The sequence below is a fragment of the Emys orbicularis genome, chromosome 4 (genome assembly GCF_028017835.1).
Source record: "Emys orbicularis isolate rEmyOrb1 chromosome 4, rEmyOrb1.hap1, whole genome shotgun sequence".
NCBI classification, from domain to species: Eukaryota; Metazoa; Chordata; order Testudines; family Emydidae; genus Emys; species Emys orbicularis.
This window is the reverse complement of record NC_088686.1, coordinates 119150030-119165679: the sequence shown is the minus strand read 5'-3', so window position 1 is coordinate 119165679 and position 15650 is coordinate 119150030. Positions and strand designations below refer to the sequence as shown.

General features: G+C 41.3%; 1 protein-coding gene across 1 annotated transcript in view; it reads left to right on the top strand.

Moving 5' to 3' along the window:
* The window catches only part of OSBPL5 (oxysterol binding protein like 5), a 135272-nt gene that overhangs the window by 76999 nt on the left and 42623 nt on the right, over positions 1 to 15650 (top strand). The window contains exons 7-8 of the mRNA XM_065403141.1: positions 522 to 725; positions 7796 to 7880. Of these exons, the coding sequence (XP_065259213.1) occupies positions 522 to 725; positions 7796 to 7880 (289 nt within the window). The remainder of the gene's footprint in view (positions 1 to 521; positions 726 to 7795; positions 7881 to 15650) is intronic.

Below are 15650 nucleotides of genomic sequence, written 5' to 3'. Positions count from 1 at the left end.
CTACAAGAGAGAATTTACATTGAGCATGACCGAAAAGTAAATCAGACAGAGAAGGTGCTTTACAAAATGAGGATATTTAATTAAACCTATTAATTGTGGTTTCCCGCAGCGGACCATTAAAGTAACTTCTAAGGCCCCTTAGCCTAGACATAACCTTTTAAATACTTACTGTCCTAATTGAAATGTCCACCAGCATTGTCACCAAATCATTCTCATGTGGTCGACAACTAAAAGATAAGTGTCTGTGTGTAATAAAAGGGGGCTGTGAACTCACAAAATGGTAAGGGCTAGATTCTGATATCGTGACTCATGTGGAATATCTTCTTCCATGAATACGCCTACTGAAGTTGACGAGACTACTGAAGGAGTACAGTGCTAGGCAGCGTAAATAAAGGAATCAAAATCTGTCTTTGAGAGAGGGGTGCATGCTGAACACATTGCACTGGATTAAAATATTTTATTTAAGAATTTAAAAAAAAACAAAAAACCCCACAAAACCTCTTTGCTTATTTCCCTCCCAGATCCGTGGGACTCTGAAAAGCTGGACCAAGCTGTGGTGTGTTCTGAAACCAGGAGTGCTGCTGATTTATAAAACACCAAAGATCGGTCAGTGGGTGGGCACCATCCTGCTCCATTCCTGCGAGCTGATTGAGAGACCCTCCAAAAAGGATGGCTTCTGTTTTAAACTCTTCCACCCCTTGGATCAGTCCATCTGGGCTGTGAAAGTAAGAATCGTGCTGAGCTGAACAACCTTCCCTTCCCCCCCCCCCCCCCAAATTCTCTGAGGCAGAGAGGGATATGCTCAGGGGAGGGGAATCAGGGTTCCCAGCAGGCTGCAAGGGCAGTGTTGTCTCTTCCTAGTAAAACAGATTACATTATTTAAGGCAAATTAGGGACTTGATTAAATTAAATTTGATTTTAATACCAGATCAAAAGAATGTGGAGCCATTGAGGTGGGCTATATAAGTGTAATTCGTAGTGCATAGATACATGTCTGAAATTAAAGAAAGGGGAGAAGATTGTCTGAATATAGGGAAAAGCTCCTCGACAGTCAGATGTGTTAGACTATGAAATAATCTGCTGAATGTGGGAGGGTTAGTTAGAATTTAAAGTGCTGTACAGTGCAGAACAAGAGACAATCTGCCCTGGCAAAGCGAGGTGGAATGAATGATCTGATCAGTCTTTTCCAGCTCTAATGTTCTATGATTGAGGGGAAGTCTGGTCTTGTGGTTAAAGCATTGGACTGGGCCTGGGGAGATCTGTGTTCAAAACCTGGCTCTTCCACAAACTACTTTTGTGTGACTTTAATCCTTCTGTGCCTCAGTTCCCCACCTGTAAAATGGGGTTAATGATACTTCCTTTCTCCCATCCTTAGTCCCTCTTGCCTATTGAAACTGCAAACTCTTTGGGACAGTGTACAGTGCCTAGCACAACAGGATCTTGATCTCAGTTGGGACTTCTAGGTGCCACTATAATATCAATAATTGATTCCACCCATCTGAAAGATGTAGATCCTGCAGTTTATATTTTTTCACTAGTAGCTGAAAGGCTGTGCTGTCACATGGGTATAATTCATAAAGTCATGGGGAGGCTGAGAGCCAAAAATGGCTGAGAACTTAAAAACTGGATGGTAGCAGACCAGGAATACCAGTGATGACTGACCCTGTTGATATTCTAAACAAAAAGAGCTCTCATCCATGCTCATTGCTGTTCCCATCACTTCAGGCTGACTCACCAGATACCCTAGGCTGCAGAGTGATGTTTGGGATTATTAAGTGGGGGTTCTGTTGGGAGACTTGTGTGGGTGGTGAATGAGGGGCTCTATGTGTTTGGGGTTACTGCGTGTGCTGGTTGTGTTAATTTGTGTCTAAGAGGGTTTGTGCTGAGAGGCTTGTATTTTATGTGGGTGTCTGTTTTGGGCCAGGTAATCCACCATCTGTTCAGTCTCCCTCATATAACCAAAGAAATTGTTGCATGCAAATTAGCTGTAGAGTAAGGGTGGTGATTGGTTGAGTTACATGTGATCTCTCTATGATCTACAACTCTTGACTTAGCATAGATGCATGCCTTACTGTACCTGTACACCACACAGGTATAATTCATTAAATCAAACTCACTGAACTTCTAAAAATTGGACAGTAGCAGCCTGCAAAACTCAGTGATGAGTCAGCCTGGTGACATTCTGAACAAAAAAAGCTCTTAACCATGCATATAGCTGTTTCCATCACTTTTTGCTGACTCTGGAGACGTTTTAGGCATCAGAGTGATGTGCAGAGTGGCATTTCTGGAATCTTATAATATCAATAACTCACCCAAAGTTTTAAAGAACTATATTTATTTCTCTAAGGTTGGATGAAACAGCATTTGCCATTAGCTGTGATTAAGGAGGATGCCCCCACTGCTTACAGACAGTAACATCTGTCTGATGCCCTGAAGAAAAAGCATTTAGCTACTCAGACTCTGTTTCACTATTTAAAATAGCATCTGTGCAGAGTTACTACAGATATAAATTCCCTAAGAAATATTACCAGTCTAAACAAGGCATTGCTGATTATGGTGTTACTGCAGGGAGGCCAGCATAGCAGAGATGCCTGGAAGGATTCATGTGCCAGGGCTGATGGCATTTGTTACTCTGGCACCAAAAGGTCTGGCAAAAATGGGAGAGCAGATGTATGAGGCCAGATTCTGATAGCCTTACTCACATTGAATTGTGCTGTGCTTCATGGGTAGTCCCTTTGAAGTCAAAGGAACTATTTGTAAAATAAAGTTCTGCTAAAACTGGGTAAAGGGTATATGAATCCAGCTCGTGGAAGAAAGTTAAATGGACCTCAGCAACAAAGAGTAAGAGCTACTGTTTCCTTATAAGGTTTTTAGCCTAGCCTCAGTCTGTGTCTTGATGCTTTTCTTTGCACTATACCCTCTTGTCCCAAAGGTGTATGAGGCGTTATAGTTCACCTACCACTTGGCTTTTGTTCAGCCTTCAAGTTTCTGTTCATCTGATTCATGTCCTGCACCCAAGAAAGCTGACATTCATTTGCTGTCCATCACCACAACAATTCCTTGTGAGCAGACAGAGGTCAATTGAATTCATCTGAAAAGTGCAGTGAGAATGAACGATTAGAAAGTAGTAAGGTTTTGAAATTGGAAGCATCCTGTGATGTCAGAATGCTTTTTCCTTCAGCAAAAAAAAATAAATTAAATACATATATTCTATTTTGCATATTAAAAAGTGGAAGGATTTTCCTGAACACTGTTATGGAAAACAAGAAAATCATGAGATATTTGGGTTTTAAAGTCAGAGTAGTTCATTTGAATATCTTGAGCTGGATATTAGGGAAGCTGCATTTGAACTGTGTATTAGGAACCCCCCAGGTTGGATTGTTGTGTGACACAGCCACTTTGGGCCACAAGATGAACACCAAAAGAGCAGCAAAAGGCCACCGCTAATGAACTGCTTGATGTCAAATGCTGAAGCTGCCAGAAATACTGTTTTGTTTTATGTCACTTCACTGCATACTTTGAAGGCAACCAGTGGAGCATTTACTAGTGTAAATTGGTTTTTGTCTAATGGTGCAAAGAGAGCCCGTTTCTCATTAATTATAGATGGGTTCTTTGTTCCAGCACAAGTTAAAATTATTACCTATAATACTGGAACCAAGATGTGGCCAAGAATTCCCACAGCCTGTTAAAACAAGATGACAGATCCTGAAACGTAGGGATTGTCTAGACTAGAATTTGTGGTTGGGTTTTAACTCTAGTTAATTAATTGCCAGTTAACACAATTGTCAGTGCTAGTCTGGATGCTCCACAAACATTTGTTCAATGACACAAATATTTGTGGTTACCCCAGGGCTCAGCCATAAGCTCTAGAACAAATGTTTGTGGAGCTGTCTAGACTAGCATTTATAGTCGTGTTCATCAACTCAGTTTAATGGGCAGTCATTTAATTTAAACTAAAACAGAATCTCAAACTCTGAGGTGCCTGTCAATTGATTACCAGTGTATTTAGGATGGAAGATCACTGAATATAGTAACTTCAGTAATACTACAAGGAGTCCGGTGGCACCTTAAAGACTAACAGATTTATTTGGGCATAAGCTTTCGTGGGTAAAAAAACATTTCTTCAGATGCAACAGTAATACTATTAAGGCGGGCACCTTCTAAATGTTAGTGTAACCCATACTTTAAGAGAACCACCTGATTTGCATTAACTTTGATAAAAATGACTGGCTTCCACACTATAAATTAGAATCATTTGCCTGGATAGAGAGTTTGCTTCATTTTACATGGCTCACCAGGCTTGTGAGCCTAAATAGCTTCTCTAAGTTAGCTGCTTTTAGTCTAGGATGTGATCATTCCTGCTTCCTAATGAGAACAGATTGGGCATTTTTATTTCATGGTTTTGAAAGGTGCTAAATTAACAGCACTAAGATCTTAAATTCTCTATCAACAGCACAGGCAGTGACCGAGAGACCTTCCCCACATTATCCTGGCAATATCTTTAAACCACTTTATAACGGGAATGCAGTTTGGGTCTGTGCCTGTTCAGGCTACTGCAGAGTATCAGTTAATGCCAGTACAGTGATTATTTTGGGGTTGTGTACGGGGGCATTGTATAGCAGTCAGATGGTTAGGTTTGTGGTAATGTATTGGATGGTCCTATTGTGCTGAAACACTTTTAGATTTTTTTCATTTGAGTTATCTTAATGGGATGGACAACACAGTGTGGGAATGTTTGTTTGTTTCGATTACTCGGGCACCTATCTATGGCAGCAAATAATCCAGTGTAGGTGCCAGTGAAGTTGAAATCAATAAATAAAATAACAAATATACCCATTGTTTTGAATGTGCCCCCCCCCTTATATTTTATTTTTAAAGTAACTGAAGTGATGGAGCATCTATCACTTCCCTTCGGAAACTTTTACAATCCACTAATATTTAGATCATACTGTTAGGCACACTTTCCTAATATCCAGCCCAAACTTTTTTTGCTCATTTTCGTCCATGTGGATGATACTTCTCTATCATATTTTTAATGCCTGTCTTTTGTGATAAAAGCAAAATTAAAATTAAAAACTACATACTAAATGTCTGTAGCTTCAACGTATGCATCAACTTACTACTTTTTTAGTTTTCATGATTCTTCCTGAGTCCTGACTCTCTGACATGGTAACGTAAATCCAGTCCTTTTTTAGAACTACAAACATATCCTTTTCAGATGGTGCCCTGAAGATGAGTGACCCAAAGACTTCCCTGTATTAATTGTATTACAGTAGCTGCCACTGAGGTTGGGGCCCATTGTGCTAGGCATTGTACATTAATGGTAAGAGACAGACCATTATTTAGTCACTGTAATATTTTTCCACTTGCATAAAGATCTCTCAAAACGTTGTGCTATCTACTCTTCTTTTAAATGTCAGTACCCTGGATCGGCACCATCTGTTCATGGGCTTCCCCCTATAAGGCAGGTTTCAATCTGTGCATTGAAAATCCATGCTATGGTGTTATCAACAATTCTCCAAAGTCTCATTCAGCCGAAAGCTCCTGAAAGGAAAAATGCCACAAGGAATGCTGCCTGATTGCATTTATGTCAATAGTAATGTCTTGAGCTGTTGGGCTGCGGATCACTTATCAAATCCCAGCTTTGCCAGTCCTGCATATCAAAGCTCCATACAGATGTTTTTGGTTTCTAAATCTCAAGCACCTCGTGAAAGGAGTGTTTCTTGGCTCTCCCTGTTTTGATGCGTAATAAAGACCTGTAGTTTCCCTGGCAGAGGAAGACAGTAAATGAAGCCTCTGCAGAGCCTGGAAATCCCAGGGATTAGAAATTGGGTCAGAGAGAATGAATGTAAACTACTGGACACGTTGTCAAATCCATGTCTATATCCACATGTCTCCCATCTTCTGACTTCCCCTTCTTCCCATTCCCAGCCCTACAAACAGGGCTTAAAAATTAAAAAAAAAACAGGTAACTTTGCACAATCCATCTGCCAGACATTCATGCACAGGAGCAATTGAGAGTAGCAGGCAATGATGAAGAATTCTAGTATGAGTTTGGGGCTTAGAGGGTCCCCCTTAACTCACTGAAAAAAGTCAGATCCTCCTGCCCTCCGCACTAAATATAATTTTGGGGATAAAAATTGGTGCAGTATGGTGCACAGAGAAAACAGAAAACCATTTGTAGGAGAGGATGGGATTTGGATATGAAGATATGAAGTCTTACATCAGGCAGGAGATGCCTGCAGAGATGGAAAAAGCTACCTTACATCCATGTGCTAAAACAATTTTCAAATGCTGTGTTCACAGCTTTCTGTGGTACAACTTTGAATGGGGCCTTGGAGAGAGCTGTTTTAGGTCAACTGCAGGGTGGAATAAATACGTGCAGAAGTCCGTGATGTCTCCTCCTATACAGTGACTAATTTGTTTGTCATCCTTGTTCTCAAAGGGAATTCTGCTTATGTTGTTTCTTTACAATGTGATTTATCCTGCAATGCATTCGTGGGGAAGGGAGGGAACAGAGGACTAAGGGTGTCACTTTGGAAATAGAAAACCAGAAGGAGAGAGGCTCCCCCTTCTCCATAGCGAGGTTGTGTCCTGCTGCATATAGGTGGAGGGCAGAGGTAGCCCCCAACCCCTTGCACACCTGTGCGTCAATCAGGCATAGCTGTTGCTCTTAAATGTACATCACAGATGGGAGAATGCCACACTCCCTGAAGGGGTGGAACATCGAATGTACTCTTCCCTTTGCACCAGGGAAACCTGAGCTGGAGTCTGCCTTTGAGAATTTTTTATGCACCTTCCCATGGAGGATTAGTGCTGGTCAGTGTCTGCCCCCTAGCTGCAGACTGCAAAGTTTAAAAAAAAAAAAAAAAAAAAACCCTGCCCTATGTCCTTGAAGTAATTCTCTACTTAGAACCCCTAAGGTAGGTGTTGCTAGAGAGAGATTGCACTACAGAACACCTAGTTACAGTGAAGCCTTCAGGCCCTCTCCTAGCTCACTTTTCAGAGCACCATATCCTTCTTTTTTTCAGTTGTGGCCTTTCAGAAAAGCTGCCACTGAAATGTCCCAGAATGTTTCCCTCTGTCAGCCACATGAAGCCAGTGAAGGATCCAGGTTAGAAGCCTGCACTGGGCCACTCCAATCCCCATCTGCTGACTTCCAAGCTTATCCACCTCTAACACTGGCAGAAAGAGAGATGGAAGGCACTCAGAAGCCAACAGAGGGAAGGGACAACACACAGTGATTTACAGGCATTAGCAGGACTAACTAAATAATTTAAGAGCAAACTGGCTTACATGGCACCAGCCTGCTGGAAAGGCTGATGCCACCATCTGAGGTATGAGTGCCACCTGCTGTTCTTGCAGGGATGGAGAAAGTTGAGGCTTTTTGCCACTGGTGTTGCAATACTGCAGATGGACTCAGCAGCGAGCGCTGTGCTGAAACGTCTTGTGTAAGAGATGCAGTAAATGCACGTTTTTATCTTCCATTTCTCTGTATGCTTGTTCACAAGCTAAAGGAACAAAATCTCTTCAGTTCTGGGGGTATGCTTCTACATTTCTAGTGGTACTGACAATAAATCAGTCTTTGGGCTGAGCCAGACTTGTATCAACATCTTATTACTACTTTGGAGCGGTGGCTGGAATATTCTGGCTACTAATGGAGCTCTCTAAATTACTTCATCTGTTCCTCTTTTTCCCCCTCACAAATACACTCGGCCCATGTAAGGGAAAAATTCACAGAACTGTTACAGCCTCCTCCTTGCCTCACCTTTTTCTTGTTTGTGTGTGACTCTAGGGTCCAAAGGGAGAAAATGTTGGTTCCATCACTCAGCCTCTTCCCAGCAGCTACTTGATCTTCAGAGCAGCCTCGGAATCCGATGGTGAGTTCCGGTCTGCCTCTCCTCTCTCTCCAATTCTTTTCCACAGATATGAATGTTCGTCATGAATCCGAAATAAGAGTTTGATCCTGGGAGCTCGAGTGCCTTCTCTGGTGTCTCTTTCCTATTTAGGAAAATAAAGGTTGTGAATGGATAGGCGGAAGGATTTTTGTGGCTAAGGTTTTATGGCTTAGACACTAGGTGTGGACTCAGCAAGGCAGGACAGAGCCAGGGATGGGACGTGGGTTCGATTCCTGGTTCTGCCATAGACTCTCCACGTGACTTCAGGCAACTCATTTACTCCCTGTGCCTGTTAAAATGGGGATAATACTTTTTTTCCTATTCTTGTCTATGTAGATTGTAAGCTCTCTAGGGCAGAGGCACTCTTATTATGAGTTTTGGTGCCCTGTTGTGTTATGCACTTTACACTGTCTGGTCTTTATAGGTTCTATTGTAATATAAATAATAATTTTGCCTCACCAATGTTTAAAGGAAGAAAAATAGATTTGACATGACTGATTTCAGTGAGGGATCCAGCTTGAACTCTAATTCACATGTGCATTTATTCTTCTTCTAGGCATGTGTCTTCCAAATTTTGTTTTGTACCAAGTCCTATAATTAGTTAGAAATATTTGCTCAAATATAAATCCATCTGTATCGCCACACGGTAACAAAATACAGATTTATTTGAGTTGCTAGCATTATGTATCATGATATCTTGGATGTGTCATCTTTACTTCCCAGAATAGAAGGTGGGGAGATGTATGTACTACAACAAAATTACAAACATATAAAAGGTTTGTACACTACGTTGTGACTCGACTGAAGTTGCAACTTCCTCCAGTCTAGATGCTGCTGAGAACTATGCCTGGGGTTTTCAAAGATGTTTAAGGGAATTAAATGCTCAACTCTCATTTACTTTCACCTTTGAAAATCCCACCCTACATGAACAATCTACTGCACTTGGCCAACCTGGAAGCCCATGGATAATATGTGGCTTAGGAAACCCAGGCAAAGATGTGAATCTGAGTGTGTTTCACACCAAGGGCCAGCAGAGCTCAGGTAGGTCACAAACACGCTCCACCTACTGCTGAGTGATGGTGGCTCACTGAACAGCCACCTTTCTGGACTGATTGGCAGTGTGTCTGGGAACAAGATACACTCTTGCAGATGGAGGGAAAGTGCTGGGTCAACAGACATGTAGAAGATGGAAGGGAGGTGAACACCAAATTTGGGATCAGGAAGGGATTATCCCCTGCCTAAGATTGGCAGATACCTTGAAATTTCCCCTTTCATTGGAGCTTTCAGAAGGAAGCATATGTTGGCTTCATGGGGCCATGCTCCAAATGCTCAATTTCCTGAGTGCAGAAAGCTTGGTCATACACTCCTCCTCTTTCTGTAGATAGTCCTTGAAATAAGACAGAGGGGAATTTGTAGGATGTCCACCTGGATCCTCCTTTAGGCAGGGGCCCAAAGAAGAAAATGTGTTGGTGAGAAGAGGTCTCTCCACTCATCCTTCCCACTAAGTACTGTTCCAGGGATAGAAATGTGATCAGCACAAATAGTCGCCAATGGATCCACATCTGCCTTTCTTCTAGAATCCACAAAACTAAGGGAGGTGTATGTAGGTCAATGTATGATAAACATGCCAGCTTGCTATGTGAAAATCTCTCTAACTCTGTAATGACTACAGAAAAGCAGTGGTTTGTAAGTAGATAAGAAGATTAAAAACATGTTTTCATTCCAGTTGACCTTCAAAGTAGTGTAATTCTTGGCCATATCAAATTAACCCCTGCTGCTCCTTATAGACATTTTCTGCCTGCCCTAAAGGGGCACCCAGGTGGCCATCCATGCACCTTGGGCCTGATTTAAAATCTACTTAAGTAAATGGATGCCTTTTCATTTATTTCAGTGGGCTTCGGATCAACAGTCCTTTGGCTAAAGGTTTGTTTCACCCAGCCCGATAGGTGTCAAATGAAGCACGGGCTGCTGAATGCATTTCTGGTTGTGCACTTGGAACAGTTACATGGTTAAGTGCACCAGCAAATCAAAGAGAAGGCATTCCAGAGATCTGGTTTTTCTTTTGTTTTTTCTTTGGGTCTGTGCCTGCTGTCCTATCTTCCATTGGGAAAAGAGGGTTATTCATGGTTTGCGGGGGGAGAAGGCATTTTTGATGGGGAGAAGTGCTTTTTCACTGCAGTGAAATTAGGTGGAATTTGTGTAAAGCCAAAAGAGTGCAGGTTTTTCTTTGAGTATGGTTGGTTCCTCCCTTATTCTGCCACTCATACATCTTATTTGTGGAAAGAAATACAGAATTCCACCTCACTCTAAATATCTCCTATGTAGAAACAGGTATGTTGATTATAATCCACACACCCTTTTTTTAAGCTTTCAAATATGCTTACCAAAAAATACAAGCATTTCAAATCTGTCAGCCCATCTGATAGAGAAACAAACAGAACTATTCCTCAGGCTTTTGAGGCAATTGAATGACTTCAATAACTATCTATCCAAGCCTTAAAAGCTGCTGTTTCCTTAGAGATCAATGTTACTTGTCATTCCATTAACTTAATTAGAAGATGTGCAATGCGAACAGTATGGTCTCTGTGGCATGTGCTTGTTTTTAAAGGAAAATTGCTGTTTGACAGGGCACTACCTCTTAGCATTTTAGTCTTCTAAAAGAAGACTTCAAACTGGAAAAAGCTTTTCAACGTCTGACTAAAATTTTAGGGCCAAGCTGGCAAAGGGTGGTGCCTGCATGCCATCTTTATGATCCCCTTATCCCTAGGGCTGCTGTGGGCTACATGTGTAAATTAGAGCAGACTCACAGCTGCTCTAACCTACACCATCTAGTAATGGCCTCCAAGAAGTTAGGAATCTCCAGACTAGAGCACTGCTCCAGTTGTGCCCTATTCTTCTGGCACACCCACAATATGCCCTTATATATTGTAGGCCAGAGGGATAAAAGGGCCAGAATCCCCCCTCCCTGAGGAGTTTTCAGGGTTTAGAATCCTTTCTAAGCTTTCTGCCAAATGAATTATGAATTTGTGATAACCAAGGGATTAAAGTGGTGGGTTATTGTAGCATATCTTTAAGTCCAAAGCTAAGTAAGGATCCTTAGGAAGCAGATCTACACCATTCACGTGAAATCACAGCTAGTACCTGAGATTTTTGCCTCTTCACTTGCAACAGGTGCATGTGACCTGGAGAAAAGCTAATGTGATTTCTTACTTTAAAAATGGGATCAAGGGAAAAAGCAAGAACCCAGAGACCTGAAATATGACATCTCCATTCAGAGAGTCTAGAAACAGTGATTCAGGATGAAAGATGAGAATGCTCTTGTACGGCTACAAGAATAATCAAGGGCACTCAGCACAGATTTGGAGAAGGGAAGTTATGCCTAACAAATTTCATCAACTTCTCCAAGGAGGTGTCAATGAGAGTTGACAGAGGTGAAGCCACAGGCATAATCTATGTGTTATTAGCCTTCGTGAAGGCTTTTGATGCAATATCACACCAAAAGATGTTAGCATGAAACATTAATGAGTAGGGTACTGATTGTGGAAATTTCAATTGGATAAAATATTGGCTTGGTAGCTGAAATCCTTGAACAGTGATAAATGGGTATGGATTGAGAAGGAGATATATAAATAGCCAAAGGCATCGCTGTTAAGATCCATACTCTGTATTGATAATTTGGAAAATGTAATACACAACACTGCATTCACATTGGCAGATGACATGAAACTGGTACAGTCAGTGTCACAAAGGAAGGGAATGGTTGCATGTAGAGAGTCCTGAATAAAATGGGGCAGACAAAGTAGGGACGTGTTCCTCGTACGGTGGAGAAATGTTCATTTCAATATGGATTGAGTTTAAAAAGAGACAAGGAGGACTGTGCTTAAGTCATTGTAAGCTATGGGACAGTGGTCAAATGGTGACAGATGAAAATATAAAGGGGTATGAACTGAAGGTAAGAAAAGACCAGGCCATAAGGTGGTTTTAGGAGACACTTGCATACAAACAGTTTTTGTTTAATGCATTGGACAACTACAGATAAAAGCCAGTCAAGAAGGTAGGCACTTGGAGAGAGCAAAATAAGCTAGGGAGATGAATAGACCCAGATGGCCTCTTTCCCATTGGATAACGTTAGTATACGTTTACAGTGTGTCCATGGATCATGAATCCGTCTCCATGCAGCTTTGACTACGTGCTTCTCGACACAGCCTCTCATGCTAATAACTAGTGAGAACATTTGGTAATGTTAATGGTAATTCATGAGGAATTCCTATTTTCTAGAGTACTGAGTTACATGATCGGTTTAGAGAACAGTCCAGACATTCAGCTACATCACAATCAGCAGCTTGGTGTCCTATTTTTCCTTTTACAATTTCAGAATACATTTTTTCTGCTGCACCATCTGTGACAGACTGTTGGTAGGATTTAAGGCCCTAGCTTATGGACAGCCCATGGACGTGCCACTAATCTACAGTAAATTTCACATTCCATAAAGTCCAGTAGCAATCTGTTGACTGCCTTGTTTTGTCACATACGGTTGTATTTGGAGACCTCTGGGAGGTCAAAACAGCCCACAAGCCCAACATCTACAAATATAGGGTCTTTCTCTTGACATTTCTGGTAAAGCAATTTTATTCTGGAGGCTAGCTATTATGTAAATGAGCTACACAGTGAAGATTTCTTCTTGTGAGTGGCTTTAGTGTATTGATAGAAGTTGTCATAACATGGCGCAGTCCCCCTCTGTGTACGGACTGTTGTGAGTGGACCCAACCACTGGATCCTGCATGTCTCTAAGGCTCCTGGGTCTGGGTAGAGCCAGGTCACTGTTCCTAACTCTGTAAACGATATACAGTTGTCAGATAACAGTACATTGCTGGCTGATTGTTAGAGGCATCAATCAAATAGGTGTGAGGAACAAGGCCAGAAACTGAATGACTTTAACCACCCAAGAAGTGTGATATTCTCCTCATGATGCACTCTCTGGAGTATTGTATGGCCATTTGGTAATAGGACTTCTAAATAAAATCAGGAAAAGGGATTCAGCCCAGCCATCCTGTGCCCCCAATTTTGTGGATTGGGGGGAAAAGTGCTCCCAGACTGAAACTTTAGTGCACAGCAATAAGCTTTGGGCTACAGCAGATTTTTACACTGGAGTTGATGATGAGCACCGAGGGAACCTCAGTTATCCCATTTGTTATCATATAATGCAAAACATGAAGACCTAGGGTCATCTTGATTGTGTGACTGATATTAGTTGATGTTTGTGAAGGACTTCAAAGGTGAAAAGATGCTAATATTCTAATTGCATGACCTTCCTATAAAATATCTGATTAGCCTGGTTATAGATCTGTTGAATGACTAGGACATGCCGACTGTGTTTTGTGACCAAGAGTTGAATAGAGCTAGAGGGCTGTTCAGGATGATTGGGTTTTTTTGTTTGATTGGTTGGTTGGTTGGTTGGTTGGTTTTTTTTGTTTTGTTTTGTTTTTTTAAACATTCATTTCCCCCTATTTAAAAAAAAACAGTGATTATTTGAGCTGCCTGCTCGCTCACATCCAAACTTACAGCCCCAGGCTTTGAGAGCTGTAGCATCAGCTCTCCTCTGATATGAGCAGTGCATCCAGGGCTATGTCTAGAGCATCTTTACAGGGGGCGGTTGTGATTTGAATATACGTGGCTGTATTTCATTACTTGTCTCAAATGGACATTAAGAGTTAGTCCGGATACCACGCCTACTGAGCCAAAAGGCATGTGGAAATGTATAGAATATTTCGCATCAAATTTAAATTGTGGTATTGCAGGGCAAAGCAATAAATGCAAGCCCATGTTACCTTCCTTAGACCCTTTTACTAGGGGGAGTAGTTTGGAATACAAATAAAACCATAGCTGTACCCAACATCCTTTGTTTTCAGTTTTTATTTTGTTTAAAATTTCCCAGGTATTTCTTAGTGTCTATTACAAATATTTTAAAATGGGTGAAAATCAGTGCAAAAAATTAATTTCTCAGTTTTCTGGGTAAATATCAGCATTCATACTGGGGGACCGGAGGACAGAAAAAAGCAACAAATAAAGAACAATAAGTGTACTGAAAGTAAAAGCAGTTTAATGCTGTGGTTTATTTCATGAGTAGTCCATTAACAGCATGTACATCTTCCACTACATTGTGTTACTTTAACAGATAGATGTCTTTGTGTTAATAATAAGCTACCTAATGTAATGGACTGGATTTGCTTAACATAATCAGCATTTTCAGGAGTGGTCCAAAATTCATGTGAAAATCCAGTAAAAACTGAATAGCTTTTTTTAAAAACCCAAGAATTGTTCAGTAAAAACTGAAAACAAAGGGCCTTTGTTGTATTGCAATATGTTTAACCAGTTTTTTTTTTCAAGCTCTCTATTTTTATTGCAATTAATTAATCAATTGTCACTGTTTTTACTGCAACCATTGCAGAATTATGCACATGAGTGCCAGAGATGGAGTGTAAGTAAGGTCACTGCCAGAAGTCCAGAGAGACTCCTCTTCTTTCATCATTGTGCTATGTAATCCTCCAGGACCTCTCCGAGGTTGCAAATGACTGTTCTGGAATTTCGAAAGTGAATTGGTGGTCTATCCAAAATACACTTGTTGTAGTCTTAGATTTGCCTTTGTGTTTTAGAATTTAACAGTTTAGTTTGGGGAATTATTTTTCTTCTCTCGCGAATGGATTTTTGTTCCATTTATTGCCCACTATTAGATCTGGTTACAATTTTGAAAAACATTTTATCCAAAAATGGCAAATTCTTCATGACATTGTGTTGCTGGTTTTGATCAGTTCTACCTGCAGTGTACATATACAGCTATGGTAGCTGTCTTTGGGTCAGGTGTGAATGAAAAGGGTATGTGAATGGTCTGTGTTTATAATGCCTGGTGGCAGAGGTGGGCTTAGGGGTGGCTGTCCAGAGCAGTGAAGTGTTTTCAGGTGGTCGGGTAGCTGGGAGGTCAATTGGTATTACAGGCAGTATAGGGCAATGGTTGGAACTCTCGCAGGGGTCAGTAGCTGGAAGAGCCAATCCAAGGGGCCAGGACAGTGAGTTGGGGAGGCGAGGTGACAAGGCAACCAGCAGGCAACAACGTGTTGCTCAGACAGCTCCCTCTTCCTGTTGGGGTCTTTATATAGTCCAGGTACCCAATGAGAGTGCTATCTGTCCAGCCAATCAGGGGCCTGGGGTATGGCTGCTACAGGGCTGTAGGCCTTTAGCACTAAGGCTGTTGGTCAATGGCAGTGGTTCAGCGCATTACTGTGATGCTAAGGATGCCACCTGGTGGACCAGGGTTGAATAGTGGGGTCCTGATGGTTTTACTGAATTTTAGCTCCATCCATCCTTTCTAACTGGTCCTGCAATCAGACCCTGCACTCAGGGTCTTTCCCAGCGCCCTTTGACAAAATACCCATTGACTTCAATGAAAGTAAGATCAAGCTCAGAACACTTACGAGACTCTTGAGAGAGTTCTTGGGAAAGAGTCTCTTGCTCCAGAGAGGGACGATATGGGTATTTTTGAAACAACATATACCTTTTTGCATAATTTCTATCATAAAGGAGTTGTTGTATTACAAGAATTTTAATAATCTGCATTTAAACGCTATGAAAAATGCTGCCAACTACTCTAGTTGGAGACTATATTCTTTCATCTTAGCCTGTGCTTAGAACAAAGCGCTGTCCACTACAAATATAATAGAGCATATTTTATTTATTGACTTTAGAAAACTTTTATTG